Source organism: Phascolarctos cinereus, unplaced genomic scaffold (genome assembly GCF_003287225.1).
Source record: "Phascolarctos cinereus isolate Bilbo 61053 unplaced genomic scaffold, phaCin_HiC Scaffold_726;HRSCAF=1367, whole genome shotgun sequence".
Lineage (NCBI taxonomy): Eukaryota > Metazoa > Chordata > Mammalia > Diprotodontia > Phascolarctidae > Phascolarctos > Phascolarctos cinereus.
The window spans coordinates 115,412,554-115,428,284 of NW_027556098.1; the positions used below are offsets into that span (position 1 = coordinate 115,412,554).

The following is a 15,731-nucleotide window of genomic DNA, read 5'->3' on the forward strand; positions in this document are numbered from 1 at the left end:
GTGATCATCATCAAGTCCAGTGGATTCAGCTCCATCTCTGTGCAGAGAATTCCCAGATTCATGTATCTGACCAGCATGTCCAAAACAGAACTTGTCTTTCCCCTCAAACCTGCCTTCTTTCCAGATTTACTCTATCAAAGGCCCCAGCATCCTCCCAATCACACGATGGCAAGTTAGGGGCCACCCTCAACTCCTTAACAATCCACCCTCCATGTCCAGTATGATGTCACATCTCATTTCTGCCTTCACAATATCACTCATATCTGTTCCCTTCTTTCTACTCCCACAATATACTTTAGACAGCCTGAACTACTCTGTTTCACCATTGAACACACTTGGTTCTTTCCTACCTCAATATACTATCAGCATATATACTGTGACCCATAGCTAAATTGTATTCTCTTTCTTTGCCAGAGTTACTATTTAAAAAAAATAATTTTTGATAGATTTTTTTCATCTATCCAGTTTTTAAAGCCCAGCTTTAATAATGTTGCCTCTTCTCTGAAGCCTTGCCTGCTATCCCGATATCTCCCCTTCCACACTGCTTTTTCAGACCTCACGTAGCATTTTGGTTTTTTCTTTCTCTAGTGTCTGTATCTCACTGTTTATTATAGTTGCATAAGTACTTCACCTTACTGCACTCGTATCTTCCTTTCTCAGGATACGGTGCTTTGCCCACAAGAGGCAATTAACAAGTGCTTGTTGAATTGAATTGCCTTTGAAGGTTCTGTCTGGAAGTGCTTTTCCCCAACTCCTCAATCTCTCTCCTCCCTTTCACAGCCTGACTCCTAGAAAAAGCTGCCTAGACTTCTTGTCTCTGGCTGCTGTCCCCAACACTTAACTAAAATCGCTCTGCCCAATTTCATCAATGATCTATTTATGGGTAAATCCACTGGCCTTTGCTCAGCCTTTGTTTTGTCTGTGTTAAGGTCTGAAGAGGTTGATACAGTTGACTGCTTTCCTTCTGGAAATTCTCTCCTTCCTTTTTGTGACCCTGCTCTTTCCTGATTCTCCTCTTACTTGTCTGACCTCTTTGTACATGTCTGTCTCCTGAATAATCATTTTCCATGTTTTATCCCTGTGTGTGGATATACTGCAGATTTCTCAGTATAGGCCTTAGTGATCTCATCAACTCTCTGTGCTGTCCCTTGGTAATGACATCAACTCCCATCGGTTAAACTATCATCTTTATGCAGATGATTCCTCAATCTACATTCTGGAGCTCCAGGGCCTCTTCTCCATTCCAGCTGTCTGTGGGGTATCTTCATCTGGATTTCCCATGGTCACCTCACTTTCATATATCTCAGTGCATAGCATGTAGTGCACACTTAATAAATGCTTGCCTATTGATTGAATTGTGGATGAATTACAATTTATTCAATATGAATACTGAAAAAGGAGTGTTTATTTCCTTCCTATTTTTATACTTTCAAGCTTCAAGTTGAGAGAAATGGTATTTGCATTTCTCCCATAAAGAATGTACCTATCTGCTACCCTCAGGTTATGGCTAGTCTAACATGTGAGGTAAAACACACATGGAATCCTTATAAATATTTATTGCAAAATTGAGAAGTATTTGAGAAGAAAAGATGCCTGGAAGCTTCATGAATTGCTTGGCTTCCCATGGTAAATATTCTTGGTGGAGGCCATCTTATAGGAGGATTTTAGGAAGAGCAGGGCCAGCTACAATGGAGGAAGTAGTCACTTTCTGCCCCACCCCCAAGAATTTAAAATGTTGAGTTTTCCATTTAAATTTGGATTGTATATTTGTCTCCATCTGCTGATTGTAGTGACCAGACTGGAAATTGAAATTTATGATGAACCGATTTCTTTTAACCTCCAGGTAGTCCTGCCAATGTGTCTATCCTCCATCCAGATCTCCCCGCTTATCAAGAAAATCTCCGAACATAAGGATTTCAAGAAGCTTCTCAGGACTCGGAATAATGTATTGGTGCTTTACTCCAAATCTGGTAAGTACTCTTGGTCCTTACCTTCTAAAGTAGGAGAAATAAAATAGAGGGAGGAAAGGAAGGAGGGAAGAGGAGGGAAGAGGAGGAGGGAACTGAAGAATCACCCAGGAAGTCACCTTACTCTGAGGCTTATTTACTTTTATCTCTTCTCTAAGAGCTGCAGAGAAAGTACCACCTTGATTTTGTATAGGGGGTTTTCTCACCTGGGAGTTCTCTATACCAAGGAATTCATAGGTCCAGTCCCTATTCCTAGTCCTGTTTTATCAGTTGCTTTTGAATAGTTAAGATGTGCAGGGGTTTTTGTGTGTGTGTGTGTGTGTGTGTGTGTGTGTGTGTGTGTGTGTGTGTGTGTGTTTTCCTGTCACTTAAGAGAATCTCTTCAGGTAATTCAATGGGGGAAGACACAGTATCTGCTCTTAGGAAATTCCTAGTTTGATAGAGGAGATGGGAGATATGCACAAGAAAAAATAAACAAATGTAAACTCTTATAGTGGACCTTGTGGGTGGGAACTCTAGTTTTCTTGTTAGACTGGGAGACATTGGAGGATAAAGACCATGATTTCTTTCCTCTTGGCCCTGTCTACAGTGCCTAGCACAGGGCTCTATTTACAAGACGTGTTTAGGTAGCACTGATGATTCATTGACTCTGCCCTGCCAGTATCTCCTATTGATCTGAGAACTGGATTTGGCCAACTCCAGCCTTGCCTGCCCTCAGTCTGCCCCACTTTTAAGCTGGAGCATGTGGCTGAATTTAGAATCCACTAAGAGCTTGGCAGATTTATTGAGGGTAGATGGCCATGACTAAGACCTTTCCTCTGACCTCCAGGCTAACAAGCAGAATAACTGATGGAAAGAGTTTTGCTTAGCTTTTGGCAATGACTTCAGGGAAGGGTAAACGTCTGACTTGGTTGATATTGTTCCAGGCGAATTGTGTCTTTCCTTTTCCAAAGGATGCCAAGTCTGCAGTGTGCCAGGAGAGACAGCGAATGGCCGGTCAAGTTCTGGGCACAGTTCTCACTAGTGACTCCTCTTTGGGTCATTAGGACTTGGGCCTGATGGATGTTTTGGACGTGTGTCCCTCTTGAAGCTCAGATCATCTCTGGCCTACAGCCATGCTCATTGGCACTTAGTGAATTTCCACTTTAGACTGCTTGGCAGTGTTTGCTGGCCCAATATGCTGGGTGCCTAGGATGCGATTAGCTTCTCTTTGCCACCAAAAGATAGACGTTGCCACCAAAAGATAGAGAAACTGAGGTCAGCAGAGAGCTGATTTCAGATGGGGTCCATAGAGGTGAGGGCCTCATAGAGGGCTCTAGAGCAGAGGTCCTTAAACTCTTTGTGTCATGGACCCTTTCTCAGAATAAGGGGTTTTTTTTTTTGCTTTTTTTTTTTTGTTAGGCAATGGGGTTAAGTGACTTGCCCAGAGTCACACAGCTAGTATCAAGTGTCTGAGGCTGAATTTGAACTCAAGTCCTCCTGACTCCAGGGCCAGTGCTGTATCCACTGCACCACCTAGCTGCCCCCAGAATAACATTTTTAAAAGAGTAAAATAAATTCATAGGATTATGAAAGAAACCACTTGTATTGAAATACACCTATCAACATATCTAAAAAACAAGTTGACCAAGTTAAGAACTGTAGAGACTACTAAACAGACGTAACCCACCAATCCATATTGGTGAATCTCTGTTATACAGAAATGTATATATTCTGTCTACTATACCGAAATATATCGATTCATTAATTACAAAAGTGCATCAAAGCAGGGCAGGAATTAGTAATTGGGCTGATGTGTTAGAGAATTGGAAGAGGGGAAGTGGTTCTGATGGACTTTCAGACTTGACCTCTTAGTTTGTGGTAGAAACTGATGGACTTCTTTCCTTCCCGTCTCTTTCTGGGAGAGTGGAGTTGCTTTTACCCATTGCCTCCCAGTTACTGCAGTGGGGTAGGTGATAATTATTTACCTTCCCTTTCTGTTCTGCCCAGATTAAAAAACTTTCTTTTTAGCTATGTTTTTATTGTGTTTCATTACTGTGGAGCCTGTGTGGAGGGTGATATTTGTGACTTTCGGAGTGATTTCTAAGCAGTACAATAACTGATTTTTTCATTGCCTTTTTTAAAAAAAGCCATTTTTAAAAGTCAGTTTACTAATGCAGACCTAGTCTCTGCTGGGCTGAAGTGTGGGGGTTGCGGAGAGTGTTGCAGAGAGGGAGAGAGAAAAATTCTTTTGCTTTCTTTTTACTTTGCATTTATATTTTTGCTTTCTTTTGTGTTTCCCCAGAACACAAATTGAACATCGACTTTTTGTCACATCTGGTCTGATTAAATTCTTTTCCCCTTTCTCCTATTTCTAGACAGAGTCAGAATGATGAGAACCTCCCTTTAGACCAGGTATTCTGAACCTGGGCCCTGTGAACATTTAAAAAAATATATTTTGATTAACTATATTTAAATATAATTGGCTTCCTTGATAATCCTTTATATTGTATTTTATGCATTTGAAAGTGTGATTCTGAGAAGGGGTCCACAGGCTTCACTAGCCTGCCCAAGGGGTCAGGATACACAAAAGGTGATGAAGCCTTGCATTAAGAGCTCCATGCATGCCTACTGCCAGCAGAGCTTGGGCCTTGTTAGAGCTGCTTTCAGGGGATGCTTTTTGTTGGTTCCGTGAAAGTCACAGTATGCCACCTTACTTACAGCCAAGTCTCAATTATCCACATTGATGGAGGAGAATAGTAGTACAGATAAATTTAAAAATTTCATTTTCATTTCACTTTGGCTTTGGGAGGTATCATATGACTTTCTGGAGGTCAGCAGACCTTCTTTCCTAATGATATTTGTTTTGGCTGATGTTAAAAGAAGTATTCATTTTCCAAGCTCACACATAGCAAGGGAAGTGATCCCATGGTGAGTTCATTGTCAAGGATTAGACATTTGTTTTTCTGAAAGTGGGTAACAGAGTTGGCAGAGTTACATTCTTGGCAACAGGGCCAGTTTCCTCCTCTTCTTCCTCTCATCATCTCCCCTCTCATTCCCTCTTATTGTACTGCTGCACTCAATAGCTCTGGTGGGATTGGCTCCTTATCAGTATAGAAATAAATCAGAAAAAATCTTTTGTTGACTTAATTGCATCTTACCCCAGGAAAAAATTCCTATGAGTATGTATTAGAAGTAATGGGGGAAAGAAAGGACAAAGGAGAGGTATTCTTCCTCTGGCTGCTTGGGAAGTAGGAATATATTTCAGGTTGGGAATAAGATTTAGGTACATTTGGAATTTTCCTTCAGTTGGTAGCATTGTGTATATGTGTTATTTCATCACTCCTGCTATTCTGAACTCCTGGGCCAGAGCACTTATACTTCAGGTAATAGCTACTGAGTGATGGAAAGAAATATGGTCCTTACCTTAGGGACCTCACAATCTGAGAGGGGATTCAAGACGGACCAACACACACACACACACACACACACACACACACACACACACACACACACGCACACGAAATCATTAGAAATGTTTAATTGCAAAATAGCAAAAGTGTATGAAGTATGTTTAGGAGAGAGGGTGGATTAGAAATTATAGTTTGGGGACAAAAATTGTTTGGGAAACAAGCTGGTGTAGGAGAAAGAGGCCTGTATTTGAAGTGAGAGGACCTGAGTTTGGATTTCATCTCTGTTGCTTATTACTATGGTGGACTTGGATGAGTTCCCTAACATTTTCTCAACTTTATGAGAGGATTGGACTAGATGATCTCTAAGGTCCCTTCTAGCTACAAGTCCTGTGATCTTAAGCTGGCAAGCCTTCCTGAGGAAGGTGGGTCTTTAGCTCTGGTTTAAAATAGATGTCCATACACTTGAAAGATAGAAGACCTGAAGCATGGAGCTCAGATTTAAGACACCTGCCCCTTGAGAGGCAGAGGTTATGAGCCTTGTCTGCCGTATGTGAAAATGCCAAGTTATGAAGAAACTTGTTTTTGAGGTGATCCTTTTCTCCTTGCCCGGGCCAGGCAATAGTGGTCTTGATTTCTGTTGGTGCTGCTTTGCTGTCTGTGAGAAGGGGGCAGGGATGGCTGTGGAGCTGCCTGTGTTCACTTCACTGTTCTTTTTTTGTAGCTGCTGCAGCTGAAAACCACCTCAGGTTGTTGTCTAACGTGGCCAAGGCAGTGAAAGGACAAGGCACCATCTCCTGGGTAGACTGTGGGTATGTGCCCGGGGCTTGGGGTCCTGCGGGTGCCTGGGGATGTTGGTAGGGTGGGGCAGCTGCTGCTTGTTTGGAGGGAAGCGCGTTTTGTTACTGCCCGACTGAAGCTACAGGAGTCCCCAAAGAGGCCTCCTCAGTAGCAGTCCTTGCTCACTTCCGTAGTGAAGAAGGGCAGAGGATAGACTGCCACTGTGCCTATTAGTTACCCCTTGGTTTCCATAGAGCCTTTACTTTTCAAAGCATAATTTTGGGTGGTCTTTTGTCGTCACATCAACCCTGAGAAGTAGGGAAAGAAGAGATTTTTACCTTATTTTGCAGAAAGGAAATCTGAAGCCCAGAGAAGTTAAATGGTCAGTGAGATGAATACTTATTGATTTAACTTGTTTTATTTTTGAGAGTGTTTAATAATGCTTGTCATAGAGGCTAGCTCTGTTTCCCAAGTGTCTTTCTAGTTTTCTGCTAAAGCAAGGATCATACAAGGTTGGTTATTCTTTACCTTCCACGCTTGCCTCACATTCCCCCTTCTCCCCCTGTCCCCATGCGGCTGGGTGGCCCAGTAGAGAGGGTAATAGATATGAAGGCAGGAATACCTGAGTTCAAATCAGGATTCAGGCACTTAATTTGTGTCACCCTGGGTAAGTCACTTAACCTTCATCTGTCTCAGTTTCTTCATCTGTAAAATGGAGATAATAATAGCACCTGCCCCCTAGGGTTGTTGTAAGGACCAAATGAGATAACTTATGTAAAATGCTTTGCAGCTGAAACAACTCTGAGGTACTACCTCACATCCATCAGATTGGCTGACATGCCAGAAAAGGAAAATGACAAATGCTGGAGGGGATATGGAAAAATAGAGACATGTGCAGTGTTGATGGATGTGTGGACTGGTCCAGCTGTTGTGGAGAGTACTTTGGAACTGTGCCCAAAGGGCTGTAAAACTGTGCATATCCTTTTACCCAGTGATACCAGTACTAGGTCTGTATCCCAAAGAAACATTTTTTAAAGGAAAAGGACGTATATGTAAAAAAATATTTATAGCAGCTCTTTTTGTGGTAGCTGAGAAACTGAGGGAATGCCCATCAGTTGGGGAATGATTGCACAAGATATGGTATATGAATATGATGGAATACTGTTGACTGTGAGAAATGATAAAGGACATGGTTCAGAAAAACCTGGGAAGACTTGTATGAACTGATGTAAAGTGTATTGTATAGAACCTGAATAATGTTGTAACAGGGACAGCAATATTATAACGATCATCAACTGTGAAAGACTTCTCTACTCTGATCGGTACAGTCATTCATGACAATTCCAAAGGACTCATGATGAAAAATGCTGTCTGTCTCCAGAGAGAGAACTGATGCACTCTGAGTACAGATGGAGGCATGTTTTTTCACTTTATTTTTCTTACTTTTTTATTTTTCATTTTATTAATTTATTTTGATTTATCAATAATCACTTCCATATGCTTTTGAGTTTAAATTTTTTCTCCTTCCTACCACCCTCCGCAAAATGGCATACAATCTGATATAGGCTTTACATTTGTATTCCTATTAAACATATTTTCACATTAGTGGTGTCTTAAGTAAAAATTAAAACCAATAGGAGGAACCATCAGAAAGGGGAAACAAAACTCAACAGAAGAGAAAAAAAATAGCAATTCAACTTTCGTAGTTCTTTCTTTGGATGTGGACAGCATTTTCCATCCTGAGGCCTCTGGAGATGTCTTAGATTCTTGTATTGCTGGGAAGGGTTAAGTTTATCAATATTAATCATTGCACAGCATGGCTGTTATTGTGTACAACGTTCTCTTGGTTCTGCTCACTTCACTCAGCATCAGAGCATATAAAGTTTTTCCAGGTTTTTCTGAAGTCAGCCTGCTCATCATTTCTTATAGCACAATGGTATTCCATTACATTGATATACCACAACTTGCTCAGCCATTCCCCAATTGATGGGCATCCTCTCAATTTCCAATTCTTTGCCACCACAAAAAGAGCTGCTATGAATATTTTTGTACATGTGGGTCCTTTTCCCATTTGTATGATCTCTTTGGGATATAGCCCTAGAAGTAGTATTGCTGGGTCAAAGGGTATGCACATTTTTATAGCCCTTTGGGCATCTTACTTTTTTTTTTAAACATGGCTAATGTAAAAATATGTTTTGTATGATTTCATATATATAATGAATATTGTATTATTTGCCTTCTCAATCTGGGGGGGGATGTGAGGTGGGGCCAGAGGGAAAGAATTTGAAACAAAATAAAAATTAACCAAAAACCACCTGAAACAGGGAGAGTAGATCACATTTAGAAATAAAATGGAAAAGAACATAAAAAAACCTAAAGTGCTTTGTAAACCCTAATGCAATATATAAATTCTAGATATTATTATTATTGTTGTTACATGCATATATTCTCATGAGCTATGCTCTTTCTTTATTTTTTATTTTTGGTGGCAGTTGGGGTTAAGTGGTTTGCCCAGGGTCACACAGCTAGTAAGTGTCCAAATTCAGATTTGAACTCAGGTCCTCCTGACTCCAGAACTGGTGCTCTATTCCCTCTGCTGCCTAGCTACCCAAAGCTATACTCTTTCTGAGATGTACTGCCTAAGAACCCATCTTAATAACCCATCTTACCCCACTCTGCTTTTCTCAGTGGTATAAACAGTGCTTCCTTGAGGATTTTAAAACTTTATAGAAATAACAAGTACCTTCTTTCCGTAAAAAGTTGGGTCCCCCTGTTCTATAATTCATGGCCCATGGAGGGGAAAAAGCTTCTTCTGAGTGGAGAAATTGAATATTGAAGGAGTTACGCTGTTTCTCTATCATTTGAGCATTCCTTATCCCAGTATATTGATTTACTCCCTTCCTGTTCAGTTATTAGCTCTTTATTAGGTGTTTGTGTGCATATGGTGCTGTGCTTGGTATACTATACAGTGAGTAATGCACAAAGATGCCGATATCTAGTCTGAGACTGACATATTAACACAAGGATAGTAAATGGACACAAAGTAAATGCAGAGTAAGTGCAGAATAAATGTAAACACTCATGAACGTAATGGAGATCCTGTAATATGAATGGCTAGCTTATGTGTAGATCTGAGTGCTGGAAGTATTTCTGGAGCCAGTGAATTCCTTCTTGCCTCATAGCCAGTGGTAGTTGAGTTTTTAGATGGAGAACAGAGAAAGGTAATGGGAGGATATATGCTTATAATGTTAAACATCGTTCTCTTCTTGAGGGACACTATAGAACACATTTTCTCATGGAAGCAATGTTATAAATGGTGGTGATGTTTGCTGTCCTGCCCACAAAAGCCTCTCGTAATATTTATGTTTATATTAATAGTCTACACTATGAATAAATAGGCTTTTGTAGGCTGGATCATTTGTAATACTGTTTCTGTAGAAAAGCACATTTCAGATTTCAAATAGTCAATTAAACCTATTTGTAAGTTTGGGGCCACTTGCAAGCCTTATCCTTCCCTTCCTTAGGATGAATTGATGGAAATTCATAGTTAGACAAAGTAGGGCTAGAACAAGACGTCTTTGGATTATTGCCATGATGAGTCTTAAGCAGAACCACTTGCATGCCACCCAAACAGCCTTGCTGTTCCCTGTTTAGGTAAAAGATGCTAGGGAAAACCCTCAGCCCTTGCTTGTCTGATATGTTGAGTAGTGGCTAGATTGTGGACTCTAAAGCCTTACTGGGAGTACAGTGAGAGCTCCCTGAAGGTCATCAGAGCCCATCAGTATCCTGTGCAGATCATTTGAGTTGGCTGGTTATATCATAACTGATGACAAGACTATCTAGCCGCCTGTTCCAGCCCAACTTCACCTTCTCCTGGCTGGGTTGGAAGGTGGAGCAGAGGGGTGGGAGCAGGGCCAATCAAGGGAAGAAATCACCAGCTGTGTGTGCTAAGTTTGCTCAGGGACAGTATGTATATCCAGTGTCAGTACACCAGTGTTAATGTTGGGAGCTTCATTTGCTCATTCAGACAAAGGTTGTGGAAATGACAGTGTGGGAAGATTTTTTAAAAAAATATGTAGTTTGTTGAGGGAGAAACTCACAGATGTGTTTGTGGTGCGAATGTTTTGAAAACTCAATCTTGACTCCTAATGTTGGATTTGGTGTTGGCACATTTTGATAGGAACTTGTACCATTCATCTTTAGACAGCTATAGATAGTACTATCTACAATTTCTGTTTTATCTTGGTTTGACTGCCCTGTCTTTCTCATCAGACTGGGAGCTCCCCAAGGTTAGGGACTTTGTTTCTCTCATTGTAGTATTCCGGAGGGAAGGACTGTCTTCCCCATTAGACTAGGAACTCTCTACCAGCACAATTGGCAAAATAAAAAAGGCACAGGGAATCTCTAAGCCTGCAGATGTAAACTCTTTAGGGTATTGACATGTCACTCAAATTGAGATAGATTTTAAGAAGTTCCCATAAGGAGGACTTAAAGCCAAGATGGCTGACTCAGTAGAGTCAGGCAGCCTGACTTCCACATACCTACTCCCTGCAAAAAAGACTAAAAATAGCACTAGGTCAAATAGAGATCAAACATAAAAAGCTACAGGAAGTGCCTTTACCCACCCCAGAACTACACAAAAAGTCAGCAAAAATTCTGCCCACAGGCAGTGGCTTCCTCGTTGCCTCTCCCTGAAAAACTAGCACCAGTGTAGGCAAACAAGAAGGCAGGCTCCCGGTGAAACCACATACACCTGTAACCAGAAGTGGTGAAAGCAGGGGCTCCTGTAATGTGGATCTTGGAAGCAACTTGGGTTTTAGGAGCATTCAGAGCAAGACTCCTAAGCTTAGAATCCAAAGCATTCTATCCTGAGATGCCATAAAGGACCCTAAAGATGCAGTGCTTTGTTTGAACCTCGTATATCTGGAGCAGGGGGAGGCTGAAGCCTTAAAACTTCCGAAAGCTCTTAGAGTAGACATACTCTAGGAAGTGAAAGTTGGAGCAGGAACCCAACTGGAGACCAAGCAGGGCTTTTTTCCTTTCCCCAGAGTACAATAGGGTTTGGAGCCTGATCCTGACACAGAGACCCAGTTCAGGAACTAAGGCTGGAGAGATGAGTAGACAGAAGATGACACCAGCCACTATAAAAAATTATTTAAAGGATAGCGTCAAAATCGCCAAGGGAGAAGAAGCATTTTTGCCTAACTCACCCAGCACATGGCCACCACAGGAATCTAGAAAACATGCAAGACCTAATCCTGATTTGGAAAGCCAAGAAAAAGTCACATGATTTACGTTTCCAGCTCAAAACAGCTTATACTAAGAATGGAAAGCTGGCCAGAGTATAGCAAGTAAGCAGTAGGGAGCATTTAACCCCCAGAGACAGAAAGAGGGATGAGACAGAGCACCAGGGCTGGAAGCATTGGGGCAGAAAGAGATCCTGGGGGATCTCTGAACTAGCAGTAGGTGTGGAAACATAAAATCTGGCATCTGTGTTGCTCATTACTCAGTTCCAGGTCACAGATACAGGGTGTAAAGGAGTGGTTGCAAGTGGATGTGAGCTTCAGGCTGTGTACTGATTAAGGAGCGAGTTCTGGAAATGTAGCTGTGTGACTTTAAGCCCAGGAGTAGAACCTTAATTCTAGCCTTTAGCCTAGCACATAAGCCTGCAGTGGAATAACCAGAGCAGAAGTTCCAGGCTGAAGGGTAACCAGCAGTTCAGTCCCTCTAGACTTGCAGGGCCTTTCAGCAGGCTAACAGTGACTGAGTCCAGAAGCAGTCTACAGAAAACCAGCCACACACAAGTCAACAGATCCAAATATGGGTCAGAAATTCACAGAGCTCAGACCAAGAGGGCAGTGAACAGACTTCTCCCAGATCATACTACTTTGGGAGCATTGAAAACTTTTAGCCCTTGAACTGAGTTGTGAAAACAGTAGGATATAAAAGGATAGAAACTCAGGCCAGACATCCCTTCCAGAAGTGTTCGGAGCCCAACATAGCACAAAGTCCAGAGTCAAGAAGCAGGCTGGGAGAATGAGCAAGCAGACAAACAAACATGGCCATAAAAATGCTATTATGATGATAAGGAAGTATCAAGACCCTATTTGTGTCATAGAAGGAATTTGTTTTTTGTTTTTTTCAAACAGTTTATGCACTATTGAAATTAATTTTTGTTTAAATGTTTAGTAGAATTCACTTGTTAATCCATCTGGTTCTGGGTTCATTTGTTTTTTTTTTTCCCCGGGGGGTGGTTGATTTAAGTTTTGTTCAATTTCTTTTTCTAAGAGAGTAATTTTAAGCATTCTGTTTCCTGTTCTATTAATCTTGGCAGTTTATGTATTATATTTTTGTAACTGTTCATTTCATTTTGATTTTCAGTTTTATTAGCATATAGTTAGACTTCCTAAGCCAGGGAGTCAAAACAGAGACAGAAAACTATAGACCAGTTTCCCCAATGAATATTGATGCAAAAATTAAATAAAATACTACCAAGAAGATTACACAGTATGTCATGCTTATTTTATACCAGGAATAAAACTGATTCAATATTAGGAACATTATAAGCATAATTGACCATATTAATAACAAAACCCACGTGATTATTTCAGTAGGTACAGAAAAAGCTTTTGACAAAATGTAATACCCACTCCTATTAAAAGACTAAAAAGTAGGAATAATGGAGCTTTCCTTACAATGATAACTAGTATCTATCTAAAATGAGAAGCAAGCATTATCTGTAATGGGGATAAGCTAGAAGCCTTTCCAGTAAGATCAGGAGTGAGGCAAGAATGTCCATTATCACAATTACTTTTCAGTATTGTACTAGAAATGCTATCTATGTCAATAAGACAAGAAAAGGAAACTAAAGGAAAAAGCACAGGCAAAGAGGAAGCAAAACTATCACTTTTTGCAGATGATATGCTAGTTTACTTAGAGAACCCTAGATACTCAGCTAGAAAACTAATTGAAACAAAGTTTTGATTCAGCTTCCGCAAAGTTAAAATATATAAAATAAACCCACACAAATCATCAGCATTTTTGTCTATTCCCAACAAAAAGCAGTGGGAAGAGAAAGAAAGAGAAATACCATTTAAAATAATTGTAGACAGTATAAATTACCAAGACACACATAGGAACACAGTTTTATAAAACATTCCCAGTGCTTCTTTCTTTCTCATCCCAACATTCTTCTTTTGGAGATCATCTCAGCATAACTGACTCGGTGCATTCTGCTTATGCAGACTCCTTCTAATTGCCCTGATGATGATAAAGTTCTTAGAAGTTACATGTATCATCTTCTCATATAGGAATGTAAACCATTTAACTCCATTGAGTCCCTTATGACTATTCTTTCATGTTATGCTTCTCTTGAGTCTTGTGTTTGAATGTCAGATTTCCTATTCATCTCTGGTTTTTTCATCAGAAATGCTTGGGAGTCCTTTATTTCATCAAATATCCATTTTTTTCCCCTGAAGGATGATACTCAGTTTTTCTGGGTGGGTTATTCTTGGTTATAATCCTAGCTCCTTACCCTCCAGAATATCATTCCAAGCCCTCTACTCCTTTAATGTGGAAACTGCTAAATCCTGTGTGATCCTGATTGTGGCTCCATGATATATGAATTGTTTCTTTTTGGCTGCTTGCAATATTTTCTCCTTGACCTGGGAGCTCTGGCATTTGTCTGTAATATTCCTGGGAGTTTTCATTTGGAGATCTCTTTCAGGAGGTGGTCAGTGGCTTTCAATTTCTATTTTAAGCTTTAGATCTAAGATATCAGAGCAATTTTCCTTGATAAATCCTTGAAATATGATGTCTAGATTCTTCCTTTGATCATGGCTTTCAGGTAGTCCAATAATTCTTAAATTATCTCTCCTTGATCTACTTTCCAAGTCAGTTGTTTTTCCAGTGAGATATTTCATATGTTCTTCTATTTTTTTATTCTTTTGACTTTGTTTTATTGTTTCTTGAAATCTCCTAATTAGCTTCTAATTGCCAGATTCTAGTTTTTAAGGAATGATTTTTTTTCCAATGAGTTTTTGTACCTCTTTTTTCATTTGGCCAATTCTCCTTTTTAAGGAGTTCTTTTTTCAGTGAATTTTTAGACCTCTTTCCATTTGGTCAGTCCTGCTTTTTAAGCAGTTCATTTCTTCAGTGAATTTTTGTACCTCTTTTACCATTAGGCCAATTCTGTTTTTTAGGTGATAGTTTCTCTAGTATTTTTGTGCCTCTTTTACGAAGCTGTTAATTCTCTTTTAAATAATTTTCTTGCATTTTTCTCATTTCTTTTTCTAACTTTTCTTCTATTGTTTTCTCTTTCATTAATATTTCTAGGAATTCATGTTGGGTTTGGGTCCGTTTAGTATTTTTCTTTAAAGCTTTGCTTGTAGTTGTTTTCATGTCATCTTCTTCTGAGTTTGTGTCTTGGTCTTCCCTGCTACTGTAGTAGCTTTTTATGGTCAAGTTTTTTTTGTTTATTTTTGTTTTTGTTTTTGTTATTTGTTCATTTTTCGAGCCTTCATTTTTCGAGGGGCAATGTTCCAAGCTTCATGTTTTTTCATGCTGCTATTTTCTGAGCTTGTTCTGGGGGTCTGCAAGTCTTCAGTGCTTCTGAAGTGGGAGAGGTGTGGTCACTCTCTCCTGGTCTGTACTCTGGTATTTACCCAGGAAGGGCACCTGCTCTCCTGTGGCCATGAGTACTTGTATGCCTCTCTACCCTGAAACTCTGACCAGGAGCCCTACTCCCAATCACAGGCGCTCCTCTCTGCCCTGGAACTGTGACCCAGAACTGCATAGGGGCAACAGATTTGCCAGTAGCACCAGCTGCACCCAGTGCCAGGTCTTCCTGACCTCAGACCTAGCACTCTTTCTGTGATCTCTTTCTGACCGCCTTACTGTCTCTGGGCTAAGAGCTCCCCAACCTGCTGCTGCTGCTGGTGCCGCTTCTGCTCTTGTTGCTATTGTGGCCACCTCCAAGGCCCACTGCTGGTGTTGCTGCCATGTTCTGGGGCCTGTGCCCACCCTGGTGTTACAGACCTCTCTTGCAAATCTCATCAGTTGTCTTAGGCTGAAAAAATGTCTCCCTCTTTTTGGCTCTACTGCTGCAAAATTTGATTTTAAAGTTGTGGAATGTTAGGAGTGTTCAGCTGCATTCCAGTCTATACTCACTAACATCTTAGCTCTGCCCCATGGTGTTTTCTTCCTTTGTTTGTTTGTTTTTTAAAGAAATCAATCCTCTTTACATTTTACACAACAGCAGTTTCAAAAACAGACGTCGCTTTAACTTGGTGAGGGGAAGAACAGGGTAGGCTTCCTGGGAAGTGTTACCTGTTCTGGGCCCTGATGAAAAAAGAGGATTCTTTGTCACAAATGAATGGGATAGTAGCCAGAAGTTGAGTATATCAGTATTTGGAGGCCTGATTGGATGGCTGGAAAGGGGAATTGCTAAGTTTGCCTTACTTGTCCCTGCAGGATGGCTGCTAGGTGATAGGGTAGAAAGAATGCCACGTCTGGGGTCAGGAAGACCTGAATTACATCCAGCTTCAGACATGGAACTGTATGACCCTGAGCAAGTCATTTAACCATTATTTGCCTC

At 40.6% G+C, this 15,731-nt stretch overlaps 1 protein-coding gene across 1 annotated transcript in view; it reads left to right on the forward strand.

Moving 5' to 3' along the window:
* Positions 1–15,731, forward strand: part of PDIA5 (protein disulfide isomerase family A member 5) — a 167,148-nt gene that overhangs the window by 35,595 nt on the left and 115,822 nt on the right. Inside the window, exons 2-3 of the mRNA XM_020985963.2 lie at positions 1,844–1,970; positions 6,081–6,168. Of these exons, the coding sequence (XP_020841622.1) occupies positions 1,844–1,970; positions 6,081–6,168 (215 nt within the window). The remainder of the gene's footprint in view (positions 1–1,843; positions 1,971–6,080; positions 6,169–15,731) is intronic.